A 20,650-nucleotide genomic window follows, 5' to 3' on the forward strand; every position below is an offset into this window, starting at 1 on the left:
TTTGAAACGTTTCTTTTACTATTTTTTTTCTACATTTTTTTCTTTTCTCTGTCACTATCAGTATGTGTTGTAGGTATGAATTTATACATATAACATTAATTTCTCATCGCTAAAATATCTATCTATCTATCTGTGTATGTGTCTAGAGGATCACTTGCTAATCCTGCAATCACCAACAACACAGCAGGACTCCATGAATGAAGGTTGAGACCTCCAGCAGTGTGCTCTCAGTGTTGCCACAAGGCCCTTCATAGGTCATACACCCCTAACCCTCTTGCTCAAGGTTACAAGATGCTTGCTGCTTGGTGAAAAATTACGTGTGTGTGTGTGTGTGTCATAATAACAAACTGGACTAGTGCACATGTTGCGATAGCTCATAACACACACACACACACACACACACACACACACACACGAATAGTATATAATTAACGCCCTAGGAAAATGTCACTTCATTCGCTTGCAGCGTGTTCACCAACATCTGCGGAATGAGGTGAGTCTGAGGTGCACTCCTCACACAGACAAGCAGACCTTCGTCCTCTCTGTCTCAGGGACAGCGTAACACATCTAAGGGTGTGTTGGTTACTCCTGTCATCTTTTTACTCCTTGAGTTCCGGAATATGGTTATTGTTTAGTGTATACGATCATACATTTAACATTCATTCGGATGATTCTGCTTGAGAGAGATTTGTTCATGCGTATAAAGCAGCCTCATGAAGAGATGTCACTTGCAACACCTGTCCCAGATCACCTTAAAATTCGCCAACCCAATGTGAAGACATTTCTAAGTATAACGCCACTCACCACCCATCTAACCTTGCTTATATTGGCACAAAGAATAGGTGTGGTTATCAGGTGGAGATAAATATAGTTTAACTTAGGTCAAGGAGTGTTTATTATGCTGGTGATCTGGTGATTGGACTCTTCTGGAAGTGAGAGTTGGTGTTCTGACTCTACCGTTTACCACTTTTTTATTCCTTCTACCTATGGCTGATACTGAGCTGGGAGCTGTTGTTCCTTGTTCATTTTTTTTTTTTTTCCCATTCTCAAAGCATTAAGCTCAAAGTTTAAGCTTCATAGAAGCAGTGCTGACTTCATTCTTAGTGATGGTTAAGTACTTAGGACAAGCAGTGTGAGATTAAAAAATTCATCAATTACCTACACTAAGGTAATGCGTAAGGCCTCTTACATTCAGTTCGTCTATCTAAGGGCTTACATAAAAGATCATGTTAAACGAAGGCTCAGAGAATTTGCAGTTCAACTCATTACACTACTTTCTTCTTATTTTGTTTAATTTATCCTTAACCAGAAACCATGAATCTCTGATCCCTTGTCTGATTCCGAGCCAACTTCATTCACTTTTTTACGTGGAAGAATACATAAGAACATAAGAAAATAAAGGAAACTGCAGGAATCTGTAATAATAGGACACATTGGAAATTAATAGGACGGATCGATGAATATCTTTCTCTTCTCAACTTTTCTGAAGCTATATATATATATATATATATATATATATATATATATATATATATATATATATATATATATATATATATATATATATATATATATATATATATATATATATATATATATATATATATATGTATATGTATATATATATATATATATATATATATATATATATATATATATATATATATATATATATATATATATATATATATATATATATATATATATATATATATATATATATATATATATATATATATATATATATATACGAGTATATATATATATATATATATATATATATATATATATATATATATATATATATATATATATATATATATATATATATATATATATATATATTATATTAGCAACAATGTTATCTTACACTTAGACTAACACTAACAATAACCTCAATACTTACACGAATATTAACACTTACACTAACATCAACAACAACATTTATATCAACATCATCCTAACACAATCTCACTAACACTCACTCACACTTACACTGATACACATTAACACTTACTATGACTGACTTACACACATTCACTCACAGTCACAAATCACAATGACACACACACACACACACACACACACACACAAACACACACACACACACACACACACACTAGCACTAATCACATTACTACTAATGAACATCTGCATTTACAGCCGCATTAACATAAACAAAAAATATATAAATAATAAAAAAAAAATAAAATAAAATAACCAACATGTAAAAAACACATAAAAACAAATATGTGTATATTGCATATGACGAATTATAATTTTTATTACCAGTGGTACTTTGGGATGTGATAAACTCGTCACCTGGGTAATAACGAAATTATGTATATATATATATATATATATATATATATATATATATATATATATATATATATATATATATATATATATATATATATATATATATATATATATATATATATATATATATATATATATATATATATTTTTCTTTTTTTTTCTCTTTTTTTCTCCCATAGATTTCCTAATAATATATATATATATATATATATATATATATATATATATATATATATATATATATATATATATATATATATATATATATATATATATATATATATATATATATTTTTTTTTTTTTTTTTTTTTTTTTTCTATGTAAGAGGGACACTGGCCAAGGGCAACAAAAATCAAAAAAAAAAATGCCCACTGAAATGCCAATCCCGTAAAAGGGTCAAGGCAGTGGTCAAAAATTGGTCCCTCCCTCTTGAAGGAATTCAAGTCATAGGAAGGTGAAAATACAGAAGCAGGCAGGGAGTTCCAGAGTTTACCAGAGAAAGGGATGAATGATTGAGAATACTGGTTAACTCTTGCGTTAGAGAGGTGGACAGAATAGGGGTGAGAGAAAGAAGAAAGTCTTGTGCAGCGAGGCCGCGGAAGGAGGGGAGGCATGCAGTTAGCAAGATCAGAAGAGCAGTTAGCATGAAAATAGCGGTAGAAGACAGCTAGATATGCAACATTGCGGCGGTCAGAGAGAGGCTGAAGACAGTCAGTTAGAGGAGAAGAGTTGATGAGACGAAAAGCTTTTGATTCCACCCTGTCTAGAAGAGCAGTATGAGTGGAACCCCCCCAGACATGTGAAGCATACTCCATACATGGACGGATAAGGCCCTTGTACAGAGTTAGCAGCTGCTGGGGTGAGAAAAACTGGCGGAGACGTCTCAGAACACCTAACTTCATAGAAGCTGTTTTAGCTAGAGATGAGATGTGAAGTTTCCAGTTCAGATTATAAGTAAAGGACAGACCGAGGATGTTCAGTGTACAAAAGGGGGACAGTTGAGTGTCATTGAAGAAGAGGGGATAGTTGTCTGGAAGGTTGTGTCGAGTTGATAGATGGAGGAATTGAGTTTTTGAGGCATTGAACAATACCAAGTTTGCTCTGCCCCAATCAGAAATTTTAGAAAGATCAGAAGTCAAGCGTTCTGTGGCTTCCCTGCGTGATATGTTTACCTCCTGAAGGGTTGGACGTCTATGAAAATACGTGGAAAAGTGCAGGGTGGTATCATCAGCGTAGGAGTGGATAGGACAAGAAGTTTGGATTAGAAGATCATTAATGAATAATAAGAAGAGAGTAGGTGACAGGACAGAACCCTGAGGAACACCACTGTTAATAGATTTAGGAGAAGAACAGTGACCGTCTACCACAGCAGTAATAGAACGGTCAGAAAGGAAACTTGAGATGAAGTTACAGAGAGAAGGATAGAAACCGTAGGTGGGTAGTTTGGAAATCAAAGCTTTGTGCCAGACTCTATCAAAAGCTTTTGATATGTCCAAGGCAACAGCAAAAGTTTCACCAAAATCTCTAAAAGAGGATGACCAAGACTCAGTAAGGAAAGTCAGAAGATCACCAGTAGAGCGGCCTTGACGGAACCCATACTGGCGATCAGATAGAAGGTTGTGAAGTGATAGATGTTTAAGAATCTTCCTGTTGAGGATAGACTCAAAAACTTTAGATAGGCAGGAAATTAAAGCAATAGGACGGTAGTTTGAGGGATTAGAATGGTCACCCTTTTTAGGAACAGGTTGAATGTAGGCAAACTTCCAGCAAGAAGGAAAGGTAGATGTTGACAGACAGAGCTGAAAGAGTTTGACTAGGCAAGGTGCAAGCATGGAGGCACAGTTTCGGAGAACAGTAGGAGGGACCACATCAGGTCCATAAGCCTTACGAGGGTTTAGGCCAGCGAGGGCATGGAAAACATCATTGGGAAGAATTTTAATACGTGGCATGAAGTAGTCAGAGGGTGGAGGAGAGGGAGGAACAAGCCCAGAATCGTCCAAGGTAGAGTTTTTAGCAAAGGTTTGAGCAAAGAGTTCAGCTTTAGAAATAGATGTGATAGCAATTGTGCCATCTGGTTAAAGTAGAGGAGGGAAATAAGAAGAAGCAAAGTTATTGAAGATATTTTTGGCTAGATGCCAGAAATCACAAGGGGAGTTAGATCTTGAAAGGTTTTGACATTTGAGTTTTTGGCTAGTTGGAGAACAGACTTGGCATGGTTCCGGGCAGAAATATAAAGTGCATGAGATTCTGGTGATGGAAGGCTTAAATACCTTTTGTGGGCCACCTCTCTATCATGTATAGCACGAGAACAAGCTGTGTCAAACCAAGGTTTAGAAGGTTTAGGACGAGAAAAAGAGTGAGGAATGTACGCCTCCATGCCAGACACTATCACCTCTGTTATGCGCTCAGCACACAAAGACGGGTCTCTGACACGGAAGCAGTAGTCATTCCAAGGAAAATCAGCAAAATACCTCCTCAGGTCCCCCCAACTGGCAGAGGCAATGGAGAAGAAAGGGTGACAGCATAAGCAGAAGGATTAGAGGTCAGGAAAAGGTCAAGAATGTTGGGCGTATCTCCAAGACGGTCAGGAATGCGAGTAGGGTGTTGCACCAATTGCTCTAGGTCATGGAGGATAGCAAAGTTGTAGGCTAGTTCACCAGGATGGTCAGTGAAGGGAGAGGAAAGCCAAAGCTGGTGGTGAACATTGAAATCTCCAAGAATGGAGATCTCTGCAAAAGGGAAGAGGGTCAGCAATGTATTGTACTGTGTATGGCACCCATTGTAAGTGACCAAAAAATTTATTTTTTAGTAAAGTCTTGCCATCCGACTATTTTTCACTTTCAACAGCAATATTGTAATAGATTATGTTCGTAGGTCAAGTACACCACTGTGGGCTGCTAGAGTACAATAATGCAGCCTTCAGTCCCCATGACCGCGACTGTACCTCAGCTCTTCTCCTGCAGGTTCTTGGTCGCCTTCGTTGGCCTGTTGTGTGTGGCGAGAGCAGCATTATCCTTCCATCTTTCTGCTGCCCAATCCCCACTCTCCCTTGGCCTTCTTGCTGGGTAAGACACCACCGCCTCCTCCACCATTATCATTTTACTGGGCATTTATTTTCCTAGCCTATAATCCATCTATATAACAGGCCGGCAATCCCACACGGGATGGCATTCACCTACAACTTTATTAATACACCTATCGTGTTATTTCAGTGTCTGAAATGGGTCATTGTGCACTCTAACTTAGGAGACAAAATGAATCCTCAATTCTGTGTCCTTGCATGTATTTTTGTACAGTGCTTTGAATGTTAGCAAAGCTGCATACATATAAAGTTAATATTTATTCTTACTAATGGCATTTCTCTCCATTGACTTCTTGGATTTTGGAGGAGCTGGTGTTGAAATTATTGCAAAGTATGACAACAGAAGAAAAGCAAGATCTTAATCTTACTAATGGCTTTACTCTCCATTCACTTCAAGGTCTTTAGTGTGGATCATAAAATGGTGTTGTCACACTAAATAATATTTTGTGGTTTTCTTATCTCGATTATTGTCTCTTACTCTTTTCTTTGTCTTTATCTCTGCATTTTTGTGCTTATCCGTATTTATCTTTCCCCTTTTATGGGAGTCTCTTTCGATTTTTTCTTCTTTTTTTACGTTAGATGGTCACTGGCCAAGAAGAACAAAAAGAGGAAATAAAATCCCATTCCGTCCAGAAAAAAAAGTCAAAAAATGTCAAAAGAATCATCCTCTTGAAGAGAAGATACAGAAGCAGGTAGGGAGTCCCAGAGTTTACCACAGAAAGAAATGAATGGTTGAGAATATTGGTTAACTCTTCCATTAGAAAGGCGGACACAATAGGGATGAGAAAAAGAAGAAAGTCTTGTGGAACGAGGCCACAGGAGGAGTTAGCATGCAGTTAGCAAGATCAGATAAGCAGTTAGCATGAAAATAGTTGAAGAATATAGGAAGAGATGCAACATTACGGCGATGAGAAAGACGTTGAAGACAGTCCGTTAGAGGAGAGGAGTCGATAAAACGAAAAGCTCTTGATTACACCCTGTATAAAAATAGCGGTATTAGTGGAAACCCATATCCACATACATGTGAAGCATACTCTATACATGGGCGGATAAGGCTCCTGTACAGAGTTAGAAGCTCCTGGGATGAGAAAAACTGGTGGAGACGGCTCAGAACACTTAACTTTAGAGAAGCTGTTTTTAGCTAGAGCTGAGATGTGAAGTTTCTTATTTAGATTGTAGGTAAAAGACAGACCGAGGAAGTTCAGTGGAGAAGAGAGGAACAGTTGAAGAAGAGGGGATAGTTGAATGGAAGGTTGTGTCGAGTTGATTGGAGGAATTGAGTTTTTGAGGCATTGAACAATACTAAGTTTGCTCTGCCTCAATCAGAAATTGGCTTCCCTGTATGAACTGTTTACTTCCTGAAGGGTTGGACGTCTATGAAAAGACCTGGGAAAGTACAGGATGGTATTATTAGCGTAGGGGAGGATAGGACAACAAGTTTAGATCACTCTTCTTGGTTTAGATCACTGATGGATAATAAGAAGAGAATCGGTGACAGGATAGAACCCTGAGGAACACCACTGTTAATAGATTTAGAACAATGATCGTCTATCACAACAGCAATAGAACGGTCACAAAGGAAACTTGAGATAAAGTTACAGAGAGAAAGATAGAAGCTACAGGAGGGTAGTTTGGAAATCGAAGCTTTGTGCCAGACTATATCAAAACCTTCCTGTTGAGAATAGATTAAAAACTTCAGATAGGTAGGGAATTAAAGAAATAGAATGGTAGTTTAAGGGATTTGAACGGTCACCCTTTTCAGTAACAGGCTGATTGTAAGCAACCTTACAGCAAGAAAGAAAGGTAGATGTTGATACACAGAGTTAAAAGAGTTTGACTAGCCAAAGTGCAAGCACGGAGGCAGAGTTTTGGATTTCATTAGGTCCATAAGCCTTCCGAGGGTTTAAAAATGCGAGGGCATGGAAAACATAAGTGGAAAGGATTTTAATGGGCAACATGAAGTATTCAAAGGTTCGAGGAGAGGGAGATTATTGGAGATGTTTTTTTGATAGGTGACAGAAGTCACGAAGGAAGTTAGATTTTGAAAGATTTTTGTATGTTCTATTAATGAAGGAGTTTTTGGAGAACAGACCTGCAATAAATCGGCCAGAAATTTAATTCGCTTGATATTCAGGTGATGGAAGGCTCAAGTTATTTCTGTTTTTCCCTGTCTTTTTTATCTAACATTTTTTTTTTTTGCTTTCCTTAGTTTCTCCATCCCTCTTCCTTTATTTTTGTGTCCACTTTTGTGTCCCTGTCCTTGCAGCTCAGTTTCTTCACTTATCTCCAAGCTTCTCTCCATTTTCCTCCATCTCTCTCTGCCTCTCCACTTTCCTCTACTCATACTTTAACTTTACACCAGTTTCCCACACGCTTGCCTATACACTTCTCTCCATTTTTCTCTACTTATGCCTCCGCTTTCCTGCACCTATACACGCTTGTGTATAGGTGCACTTGTGTATAAGTGACTTCTGTTTACCTACTTCTACTTATACCTGCTCTTTCTTCCACTCTCCTCCACTTTCTCTCTCTTTCCTCCTCACTTTTCTTCACCTATGCCTCCACACTTCCCTTCACATATGTTTTCACAATCCCCTCAACCATTATCAACTTTCCCCCCGCCCTGTCCTCTCCACTCCTCCATCTCTCAGCGGCGTTCACTTCTGCAGGGATGTGGCTGTTGACCGGGGGATCTCTCCACGCCTTATGGCCACTGATGATGATGGTGATTCACGTATGATGAGGGACGCCTCTGCTTCTGATTCAGCTTCATCTTCTGAAGAGGCTGATGATTCTAGCAATTCGTCTTCACGCATGATGAGGGACGACTCTACTTCTGAAGAGGCTGATGATTCTAGCAATTCATCTTCACGCATGATGAGGGACGACTCTACTTCTGAAGAGGCTGATGATTCTAGCAATTCGTCTTCACGCATGATGAGGGACGACTCTACTTCTGAAGAGGTTGATGATTCTAGCAATTCATCTTCACGCATGATGAGGGACGACTCTACTTCTGAAGAGGCTGATGATTCTAGCAATTCGTCTTCACGCATGATGAGGGACGACACTACTTCTGAAGAGTTTGGTGATTCTAGCAATTCGTCTTCACGCATGATGAGGGACGACTCTGATTCTGATTCTTCTAATGATTCACACATGATGAGGGACGACTCTGATTCTGATTCTGCTTCATCTTCTAATGAGTCTGATGATTCTAGTAATTCTGGTTCTTACTCACGTATGATGAGGGATGACTCTGATTCTGATTCTGGTTCTAGTGTTTCTAATGATTCACGCATGATGAGGGACGCCTCTGATTCTGATTCTGATGATGATTCAACTTCTAATGATTCTAGTAACTGATGATGGTTATGATGACTCATGCATGACGAGAGCCGACCCAGATTGAAATGTGGACAATGATTCTGAGGAAGATGATTTTAAATCTAATGAGTCTGAACCTGAAGATGATGATAAGTGAGGAGAATAAGTAAGAGGGAGAGTGACATTTCTAATTCAAGAGAAACAGTGATCCCTGTAACCGAGGAGAACCACTGATCCCTTTAAAGAGAACCAATAATCTCTATGACTCAAGAGAAGAAAAATATCCCTCCGATTCAAGAAAACTAAGGATGCGTCCAGTAGAGAATTAATGATCCCTGTAATTCAGAAGAACCAAAGTTGCCTCCAAATCAAGAGAAACAGTTACAGCGACATTGAGACTGACAGCGAGCACTGATACCTACGATACCACAGATGCCTTCTCATTTGCAATCATACATGTAAACATGAAAAGTAAATAAAGTATTTATTGGCTAATGTTTTCTTTGTGTCGGTTAAGACTGAAGAGTGAGATGGTCAGTCAGTGATAAAGTTCACTAACATGAAGGGCGCTGATATATAATGGTTCTTTAAGAAATAATATGATTGTGCAAGACGAGAAGGCAAGTTGGTAATTAACTAGGATGACCCAAAATCCAAGACACAGGAAATAAAAAAAATATATATGTTTCTAATAATTTTTCTTTAATCGTATATCAATTTGTGTGATCACCATTAGCAATGCAAAGGTTCATGCATTTTCCTGAGATTCACATGAAGCCGATGCAATTACAAATGATAATGATTATTAACAACTACAACAAGAAAAAAACAATAACAACAACAACAACAACACCACTACTAATATCAACAACAACAACAACAACAACAACAACAACAACAACAGTAGTACTAGTAGTAGTAGTAGTAATAGTAGTATTAGTAGTAATACTAGTAGTAATAGTAGTAGTAGTGGTAGTAGTAGTAGTAGTAGTAGTAGTAGTAGTAGTAGTAGTAGATTAATTTATTAGTCTAATGGCTCTGCAACATCGCTGACATATGGCACTGCTACTTTTTTTTTTTTAAACAACAATAATTACAGGTTAGAATTAAAACCAAAAGTATGTTAGGGTAAAAATATTTAATTCACTAAAATGTCAGCATATTAAATGAAATGGAATGGACTTCCCAAACATTAAGTGCAAAAAAAAAAAAAAAAAAAAAAGATATTCTTTAAAATAAAGAATTTAAAGTAACGTGGAACTGATCCCAGTGGCCCAGAACAGCGCAATTAGTGTTGTTCTTTCTGTACCCAAGGCACTGAGCTCATTGAACTACATACATGGTGTTGTTCGTTATATGGCTAAGATACTGGCCCTACTGACCCAGGCATGAAGACAAAGCGTTGTTCGTTGCATGTCTTCCTCACTTACCTCCAGGTTGTTCCACTGCAAGGATAATGTTCTGCCCAATACTATATTACTGATAAAATAATAAAAAAAAAGTCAATAAAATGGAATTGATAATTTGTTCAAAAGATCAGCCTTCTCCAAAACACACAAGAGCCTCATCTCCCATTAAAAGAGGCCTGTCTCCAAATATTAGTGACATCTGGAATGTCCTAGCCTCAACGCGACAACGGAAAAGGTATCGCTCCTTCAGCTTCACTAGACTTTTTTTTTTTTTCATGTACGAGGGACGCTGGCCAAGGGCAACAAAAATTAAATAAAAAATAAATAAATAAATAAATAAAGTGGTCACTAAGATGCCAGTCCCAGAACAGGGTCTAAAGCGGTAGTCAAAAATTGAAGGACGAGTGTCTTGATACCTCTCTCTTGAAGGAATTTAAGTCAGAAAAAAAGTGGAAAGGCAGGGACTTCCAGAGTTTACCAGAGAAAGGTAAGAATTACTGAGAATACTGGTTAACTCTTGCATGAAAGAAAGATGGACATAATAGGGATGAGAGAAAGAAGAAAATCTTGTGTAGCGAAGCTATCAGAGGAGGGGACGCATGGAGTTAACAACATCAGAAGAGCAGTTAGCATGAAAATAGCGGTAGAAGAGTGCTAGAGATGCAACATTACGGCGATGAGAGAGAGGCTGAAGACAGTCAATTAGAGGATAAGAGTTGATGAACCGAAAAGCATTTGTTTTTGCCCTCTCTAGAATAAAGGTATGAGTGGAACACCCTGAAACATGTGAAGCATACTCTATACACGGAGGAATAAGGCCCTTGTACAGAGTTAGTAGCTGGGGAAGTGAAAAAATTGGCGGACACGTCTCAGAACCTATAACTTCATAGAAGCTGTTTTAGCTAAAGATAAGATGTGAAGTCTACAGTTATAAGATTATAAGAAAAGGACAAACCGAGGATGTTCAGTGTAGAAGAGGGGGGAAAGTTGAGTGCCATTGAAGAAGAGGGGATAGTTATCTGGAAGTTTATGTCGAGTTGATAGATTTGAATGAATTGAGTTTTTGAAGCATTGAACAATGCCAAGTTCTCTCTGTCCCAATCAGATATTTTATAAAGATCAGAAGTCAGGCGTTCTAGGACTTCCCCGCATGAAATGTTTACTTCTTGAAGGGTTGGACTTTTATGAAAAGACGTGGAAAAGTGCAGGGTGGTATCATCAGCGTAGTGGTGGATAGGACAAGAAGTTTGGTTTAGAAGATCATTAATGAATAATAAGAAGAGAGTGGGTGACAGGACAGAACCTTAAGGAACACCACTGTTAATAGATTTAGGAGAATAACAGCGACCGTCTACCACAGCAGCAACAGAACGGTCAGAAAGGAAACTTGAGATGAAGTTAAAGAGAGAAAGATAGAAGCCGTAGCAAGGTAGTTTGGAAATTAAAGTTTTAGATATGTCCAAAGCAACCAAAATCTCTAAAAGAGGATGACCAAGAGTCAGTAAGGAGAGCCAGGAGATCACCAGTAGAGCGACCTTGACAAAAACCATACTGGCGATCATGTAGAAGGTTGTGAAGTGATAGATGTATAAGAATCTTCTTGAGGATAGATTCAAAATTTTTAGATAGGCAGGAAATTAAAGCAAGAGGATGGTAGTTTGAGAGACTAGAATGGTTACATTTTTTTTAGGAACAGGCTAAATGTAAGCAAACTTCTAGCAAGAAAGAGAGGTAGATGTTGACAGACAGTGTAGAAAAAGTTTGACTAGGCAAGGTGCAAGCACGGAGTTACAATTTCTAAAAACAATAGGATGGACCCCATCAGATCCAAAAATCTTTTGAGGGTTAATTAAGGCCAGCGAGGGCATAGTAAACATCACTCCGAAGAATTTTAAAAGGTAGCATGAAATAATCAGAGGGTAGAGGAGAGGGAGGAAAAGCCCTGAATCGACCAAGGTAGAGATTTTAAAAAAGGTTTGAGGGAAGAGTTCAGCTTGAGAAATTGATGTGATAGCAGTGGTACCATCTGTTTGAAATAAAGGAGGGAAAGAAAAAGAAGAAAAATTATTTGAGATATTTTTAGCTAGATGCCAGTTTGATACTGAGAGATTTTGACACTTTCTATTAATGAAGAAGTTTTTGGGTAGTTGGAGAACAGACTTTACCTGGTTCCGGGCAGAAATATAAAGCACATGGGATGCTGGTGATGTAAGGCTTAAGTACCTTCTGTGCGCCACCTCTCTATCATGTATAGCACGAGAACAGGTTGTGTTAAACCAAGGTCTAGAATAGAAGGTTTAGGATGAGAAAAAGAGTGAGGAATGTACGCCTCCATGCCAGATAGTATCACCTCTGTTATGCACTTGGCACACAAAGACGGGTCTCTAATATGAAAGCAGTAGTCATTCCAAGGAAATTCAGCAAGATACCTTCTCAGGTTCCCCCAACTTGTAAAGATTAAACGCCCGAGGCACCTCCGCTTAGAGGGATCCTGAGGAGGGATTGGAGAGACAGAACAATATACAGATATGAGATTGTGATCGGAGGAGCCCAACCGAAAAGAGAGAGTGACAACATAAACAGAAGGAATAGAGGTTAGGAAAAGATCAAGAATGTTAGGCGTATCTCCAAGACGGTCAGGAATACGAGTAGGTTGTTGCACCAATTGCTCTAGGTCGAGGAGGATAGCAAATCTGAAGGCTATTTCACCAGGGTGGTCAGTGAAGGGAGAGGAAAGCCAAATCTTTAAGAATTGAGATTTCCACAAAAGGGAAGAAAGTCAGGGTGAGCTCCAGTTTGGAAAATATGTCGTCAAAGAATTTCTTACAGTCAGAAGAGTTAGGTGAGAGATATACAGCACAGATATATTTAGTTTGAGAATGACTCTGTAGTCATAACAAGATGGAGAGAAAACTCGAGAGCACGAGAGCAGGTAAAGTCGTTGTGCACATAAATGCAACATCAACTTTTGGATGGAAAATGAGGATAAAGAAAGTACTAGGGATTAGAAAAAAGGATAATATCAGTTTCCTCAGACACCTCTGTTTCGGTGAGGAAAACATTAAGTTTAGTAAAGGAGAGGTAGTGTTATATATATTGAAAATTGGATATTAGAACGCGAATGTTGCAGAAGTTAATAAAGAAAAAGTTGCGGGAGTGTCAAGACACTTAGGGTCGAAATCGGAAGAGCAGTCCGACCTGGGAACATTTGTGGTTCCCTTCCCAGATGGGGACACTTCACTATAAAGTGTCTCACTGTAAGGCAGTCATCACGAAGTGGTTGGGTTTCCCGTTACGTGATTTAGCCATGATTGAGACGCGTGTGAACTGTCTGGAGACGGCCAGTGCAGTCCCTCAGCAGCGATCCTACACAATGACATACGTCCATGGACAAAAAGTTAGAGAAGTTATCTCACCAAACTCTGTAGGGGCAAGCAAATCCTCCTACTTGCCCTGCCAACTGCCAATAACGTCCACTGGAGTTAAAGTCATGAAATGGAACGGGGCTGAAATGAGCTACCTGAGTTATTGCATCTTTAGGCAGCCTATTCGCCTTCTCATTTCCCGAAACGCCAACATGTGCTGGGACCCAGCAAATCCCAATATGATATCCTCTATGTTGTAAAACCTTAAGCCACTGAAAAATCGATAAAACAAGAGGATGAAGGGAAGAAGGACTAAAATGTTTTACAGCAGAAAGAACATTAAGAGAATCACTAAAATACGTATAAAATAGGAGAAGAAAAAAGCAAAAAATAGTTCTTAAAGCTAGGATAATAACAGAAAGCTCTTGCAAAAACAGAAACAATACTGGAGAGGCTACCGCCTTGAAAGAGCAAAAGAAAATCCGACTACACCTTTGGATATTGAGCCGTACACAAATACAAGGATGGAGTCGGTATGTGTGGAAGTCTTCCAAGAAAAAGGCATGGGTCTCAAAATCCGGTAAAAATTTCTTAGTATGAATAGCAGGGCCACAGAGAAAAAAAAAAAAAAAAACTTTGAACTGCCAGTAAACAACATTAGACTAACACCAGCAGACAGGCAGAGACATACAGAAACGGAAGGTACATTTAATACCACCATAACAGATGCAGTCCTGAAACCAAAAGATATATCTATATCTATCTATATATATATCTATATCTATCTATCTATATATATATATATATATATATATATATATATATATATATATATATATATATATATATATATATATATATATATATATATATATATATATATATATATATATATATATATATATATATATATATGTATATATATATATATATATATATATATATATATATATATATATATATATATATATATATATATATATATATATATATATATATATATATATATATATATATATATATATATATATATATATATATATATATATATATATATATATATATATATTTATTAATTAATTTATTTATTTATTTTGTATGTACAGCGCCTCTCGTTCCCCTTTTGTTTTCGACCACACCTTCGGTGGCATCACGTGCACCCCCTCAGACAGCAGATGGCCTCTGCTGAAAACTGAAAACTGAAAACTACTTAAAAATGCACATTTCTAGAAGTTCCGTTGTGTTCGATTGGAGGCAAAGAGCGAGGTGACTTGAGGTTTTTTAACGAAAAAAAGTATTATAAGAAGGTGTGACCATCTTTGCAAGAACGCTTGAGAGGAAACACGCTTGACGGGAGATGTCTGAGTTGCAGGTTAAGGTTTGAAAAAAAATGTCCTTACACGAATTAATCATAAAATTGACCTTGAAAAGTCCAATAAGTTCCATTGCATTATTTCAAACTATAGAAACAGTTATGAAAATACACTCCAACCCCCACACCTTCTTGACCATTCACTATATGTGTGTACGTGTAGGTAACAGACACTAAGAAGAATCATTATAACCGTGAATAAATTCTGTCTCTTCAGGAAAGCCTCACATCTAATTAAATCATATATATATATATATATATATATATATATATATATATATATATATATATATATATATATATATATATATATATATATATATATATATATATATATATATATATATATATATATATACATATATACATAAATATATATATATTTATAAAAATAAAATAAAGTATAAAGGTAGAGAATATATATATATATATATATATATATATATATATATATATATATATATATATATATATATATATATATATATATATATATATATATATATATAATATATATATATATATATATATATATATATATATATACATATATATATATATATATATATATATATATATATATATATATATATATATATATATATATATATATATATATATATATATATATATATATATATATATATATATATACATGTATATATATATATATATATATATATATATATATATATATATATATATATATATATATATATATATATATATATATATATATATATATATATATATATATATATATATATACGAGTATATATATATATATATATATATATATATATATATATATAAATAAATATATATATATATATATATATATATATATATATATATATATATATATATATATATATATATATATATATATATATATATATATATATATATATATATATATATATATATTCTCTACCTTTATACTTTATTTTTTTTTTTTTTTTCTTTAATGTAAAAGTGGCAAGGATTTTCAAAAGGAAAGAAATGAAAAATAGTATAGCAGTAGTAGTAGTAGTAGAAAAAGTAATAGTAGTAATGATAATATTAATAATAATAATAATAATAATAATAATAATAATAATAATAATAATAATAATAATAATAATAATTATCAGGGAGATTAAGGGAGTAATCATGGAGATTAAGAATGCAAAGGCAAGCTATTACCCAGACAAGATACACTACCTCAAGCTTACCAACAACAGACAGTGGTACGCTAAGATCAAAGCTTTGTGTGGCTTACAAAAGCACACTTCATCTCTTCCTTGCACCTCACACCTTCCTGCTAATCTCGCGGCTCAGGAGATGAACAATCACTTTACTGCTATCTGTCAAACCTCTCCTCCCCTCCACACCACTCCGCTTCCTTCCTATCTTCCCGCTCCCTCCCCTCCACACACTGTCCAGGCGATGGATGTTTTTAAGAGAATACTTAAATTTAAACCAAGATCCACCACACCCACTGACCTTCCTATAAAAATTTACAAGGAATTTGCTGTAGAGCTAGCAACACCGCTATGCTCCATAATAAATGCCTCACTCTCCCAACACTCTTGCCCCGCGGACTGGAAGACATCTTACGTCACCCCCATCCCCAAAACTTCCAGTCCACAATCACTCAATGACCTCAGGCCAGTCTCTATCACTCCCATCCCTAGCCTTATTTGTGAAGATTTTGTATATGACTGGGCCTACACCAAAATTTGTAACACCGTGGATATCAGACAATTCGGAAATATTAAAGCCACCTCCACCTCACATTACCTGACCAGCTTCCTTGAATTCATCCACAGCCACCTGGACAAGCGAAACACCTCTCTAGCTGTTGCTTTTGTGGACTTGAAAAAAGCCTTTGATCTTGTTGATCACACTGTTGTCATCAGCAAGGCAGTAAGTCTGGGTCTCCCTCCTAACCTGATAGCGTGGCTAGCCGACTTCCTCACAGGGAGACGTCAGGCCGTTCGCTATCAGGGCTCTGTCTCTAATTTCCAACAGCTGACATGTTGGGTCCCCCCAGGGGACCAAGATGGGTCCTCTATGCTTCCTCCTCCTCATCAACGACGCCCTCACTGACACCCCCCATCGCTGGAAGTAAGTGGACGACTGCACCGTGGGCGTCCCAGTTTCCACCAAGAACCCGGACTACTCGCCACTGCAAGCAATTCTGGAGCGACTGCAGACGTGGACGGAGGAGAGCAGGATGACCATCAACCACAGCAAAACTGTGGTGATGCATTTCTGTACCTCCTCTGTACCAGTGCCCCCTCCCCGGCTCACTGTGGGCCCTCACCCTCTCCAGGTGGTCCAATGTGCCAAGCTTCTCGGAGTCACGGTGGACGACCAGCTGACCTGGAAGCAGCATGTCGCCAGCACCGTAAGATCAGCTATCTACAGGCTGTACATGCTGCGCAGACTCAGGTCGCTGGGGACGCCGACAGATGAGTTAAGGGGGGTGTACCTTACCTTCATCCTCCCCAAACTCATGTACGCCTCCCCAGCGTGGTCCTCCTCCCTCACACACACTCAACAGCTACAGCTAGAGAGTGTGCAGAAAAGGGCGTGCAGGGTCATCCTTGGTCGTGCATACACCACCTACGAAGAAGCCCTGACCACCCTGAGTCTGTCCAGAATATCCACCAGGCACCGAGAAGCTCTGTAGAAGTTTGGGAGGGGACTACTGCATCATCCACGTCTCAGAAACATGCTGCCGCCTGACGCGCCTTGCCCGGTCCGTGCCACCAGACACCACAACAAAATAACGCCCCTGAAGGCGCCGCGCACGGACCGGTACAGACTCAGTGCGATTCCCACCATGGTGCGAGCCATCAGTCATTAGTATTTCCCTCCTAGATTAGACTTACGTTTAGGATTAATGTTAAGTTTTCCCCACCCCCTATGTACATTTTCAGTTTGTTAACTGCCTAAATAATAAACCGTTTATTATTATTATTATTATTACACGGCAGTAGACACCTGCCGAAACGATAATTACTACCAGTGAGATCTAAAGCACTGTTTAGGGGGTGCTGTGAACTTATCATTAAACCCAGCTGTGACCTCACTGAACGTTTCCCTTTGTGCCTCACAACACAAGGGGGCAGTCACAGCCTGCCCTCTAAAGACAACTCTCTTCCTCCACACAAAACTACAAGCACCTAATAACCCTTCACTCAAAAATTTTAAAATCATCATGGCGACTCCTACACCAGCCTCGGAGTCCCCATCTGGGGAGGGGACCATAAATGCCTTTCTGTCGACGAAGTGTCTTGACACCCCCCTCAACTCTTTCTTCATTAACTTCTGCATCATTCGCGATCTAAGATCTAATTTTCAATCTGTAGAACACCACCTCTGCTCTTCTAAACCTCATCTTGTTTTCCTCACTGAAACTCGGGTGTCTAAGGTAACTGACAGTAGGCCCTTTTCTGTTCCCTCCTACTTTCTCTATCCTCATTTTCGATCCAAAGCTGCATGCTTAGTTTATGTGCGTAGTGATTTAACCTGCTCTCGTGCCCACGCTCTTGAATCTTCCAAGTTTTCCCCGATCTGGCTACGACTATAGAGTCACTCTCAAACTAAATTCATCTGCACTGTATACCTCTCACCTAACTCGTCTGACTATGAGAAATTCTTTGACAACTTAATTTCTAAAGTGGAGCACATTCTGACCCTCTTCCCTTTTGCAGAGATCTCCATTCTTGGAGACTTCAATGTTCACCACCAGCTTTGGCTTTCCTCTCCATTCACTGACCATCCTTGTGAACTAGCCTTCAACTTTGCTATCCTCCACGACCTAGAGCAATTGGTGCTTCGCCCAACATTATTAACCTTTTCCTGACCTCTAATCCTTCTGCTTATGCTGTCTCCCTTTCTTCTCCGTTGGGCTCCTCCGATCACAATCTCATATCTGTATCTTGTCCTATCGCTCCAATCCATCCTCAGGATCCCCTTAAGCGAAGGTGCCTCTGGCATTTGGGAGGACCTGAGGAGGTATTTTGCTGATCTTCCTTGGAATGACTACTGCTTCCCTGTCAGAGACCCGTCTTTGTGTGTTGAGCGCATAACAGAGGTGATAGTGTCTGGCATGGAGGCGTACATTCCTCACTCTTTTTCTCGTCCTAAACCTTCTAAACCTTGGTTTAACACAGCTTGTTCTCGTGCTATACATGATAGAGAGGTGGCCCACAAAAGGTACTTGAGCCTTCTATCCCCAGAATCTCATGCACTTTATATATCTGCGCGGAACTATGCCAAGTCTGTTCTCCAACTAGCCAAAAACTTCATTAACAGAAAGTGTCAAAACCTTTCAAGATCTAACTCCCTTCGTGACTTCTGGCATCTAGTCAAAAATATCTCCACTAACTTTGGTTCTTCTTCTTTCCCTCCTTTATTTAAATTTATTTCTAAATTTCTTTATTTCTAAATCTGAACTCTTAGCTAAAACCTTTGCTAAAAACACTACCTTGTACGATTCTGGGCTTGTTCCTTCCTCTCCTCCACCTTTTGACTATTTAATGCTACCCTAAACCCTCGGAAGGCTTATGGACCTGATAGGGTTCCTCCTATTGTTCTCCGAAATTGTACCTCCGTGCTTGCACCTTGTCTAATCAAACTCTTTCAGCTCTTTCTGTCAACATCTACCTTTCCTTCTTGATGGAAGTTTGCCTACATTTAGCCTTTTCCTAAAAAGGGTGACCGTCCTAATCTCTCAAACTACAGTCCTATTGCTTTAATTTCCTGCCTATCTAAAGTTTTTTAATCTTTCCTCAACAGGAAGATTTTTAAACATCTATCACTTCACAGCCTTCTACCTGATCATTAGTATGAACATAAGAACATAAGAACATAAGAAATAAGGGAAGCTGCAAGAAGCGACCAGGCTTACACGTGGCAGTCCCCATATGAAATATGCCTACCTATTTCCATCTATTATCCCCATCCATAAACCTGTGGAATCTTCTCTTAAAGCTCTCTAGTGTCCTAGCACTAACATCATGATTATTGAGTCCGTTCCACTCATCTACCGTTCTATTTGAGAACCAGTTTTTTCCTATCTCCTTCCTAAACCTAAATTTTTCAAGTTTGAACCCGTTATTTCTTGTTCTACCCTGGTTGCTGATTCTAAGAATTTTGCCTACATCCCCCTTGTTATAACCCTTATATCATTTAAAGACCTCTATCAGGTCCCCTCTTAACCTACGTCTTTCTAAAGAATGTAAATTTAACAACTTCAATCTCGCCTCGTAAGGAATACTCCCCCATCCCCTGTATCCTTTTAGTCATTTTCCTCTGTACTGATTTTAATAGACCTATATCTTTCCTGTAATGTGGGGACCAGAACTGCACAGCCTAGTCTAGATGAGGTCTGACCAGCGCCAAGAATAACTTTAATATTACTTCCGGCCTTCTACTTTTAACACTCCTAAAAATGAATCCCAGTACTCTATTTGCCGTTTCTGGCTTCTATGCATTGTTTCCCTAGAAGGAGTTCAGAGCTAACTATAACTCCTAAATCTTTCTCGTACCCTGTACCTACCAAAGATTGGTTGTTTAATGTGTACCTATTGTGTGGGTTTCCTCTAACTACGTTAAGTACTTTGCATTTATTGATATTAAATTGCATTTGCCATCTATCCGTCCATTCATTCATTCTATCTAAATCTGCCTGCAAGGCGATGGCATCCGATTCTGACCTAATTAATCTACCTATCTTTGTGTCATCAGGAAATTTACTAACATCACTACTAATTCCAC

General features: G+C 38.0%; 1 protein-coding gene across 2 annotated transcripts; it reads left to right on the forward strand.

Moving 5' to 3' along the window:
* Positions 1–470: 470 nt before the first annotated feature.
* Positions 471–9,227, forward strand: LOC135092823 (uncharacterized). 2 transcript variants are annotated; one of them, XM_063991571.1, is made up of 4 exons: positions 471–493; positions 5,287–5,388; positions 8,075–8,518; positions 8,564–9,227. In XM_063991571.1, the coding sequence occupies exons 1-4, from the start codon at positions 489–491 to the stop codon at positions 8,769–8,771; spliced, it is 759 nt and encodes a 252-aa protein (XP_063847641.1). In that variant the 5' UTR covers positions 471–488; the 3' UTR covers positions 8,772–9,227. The 2 variants fall into 2 exon arrangements, with proteins under 2 accessions (XP_063847641.1, XP_063847640.1); XM_063991570.1 differs by having other exon boundaries at positions 8,075–9,227.
* Positions 9,228–20,650: the final 11,423 nt, after the last annotated feature.

The sequence above is a fragment of the Scylla paramamosain genome, chromosome 41, assembly GCF_035594125.1.
Source record: "Scylla paramamosain isolate STU-SP2022 chromosome 41, ASM3559412v1, whole genome shotgun sequence".
Taxonomy (NCBI): Eukaryota; Metazoa; Arthropoda; class Malacostraca; order Decapoda; family Portunidae; genus Scylla; species Scylla paramamosain.

What these genes read in the sequence shown, in the direction of transcription:
- LOC135092823 (XM_063991570.1), top strand. An exon ending in TCCCTTGGCCTTCTTGCTGG is followed by an intron (nt 5,389 to 8,074) that starts GTAAGACACCAC and finishes TCACTTCTGCAG; the next exon opens with GGATGTGGCTGTTGACCGGG.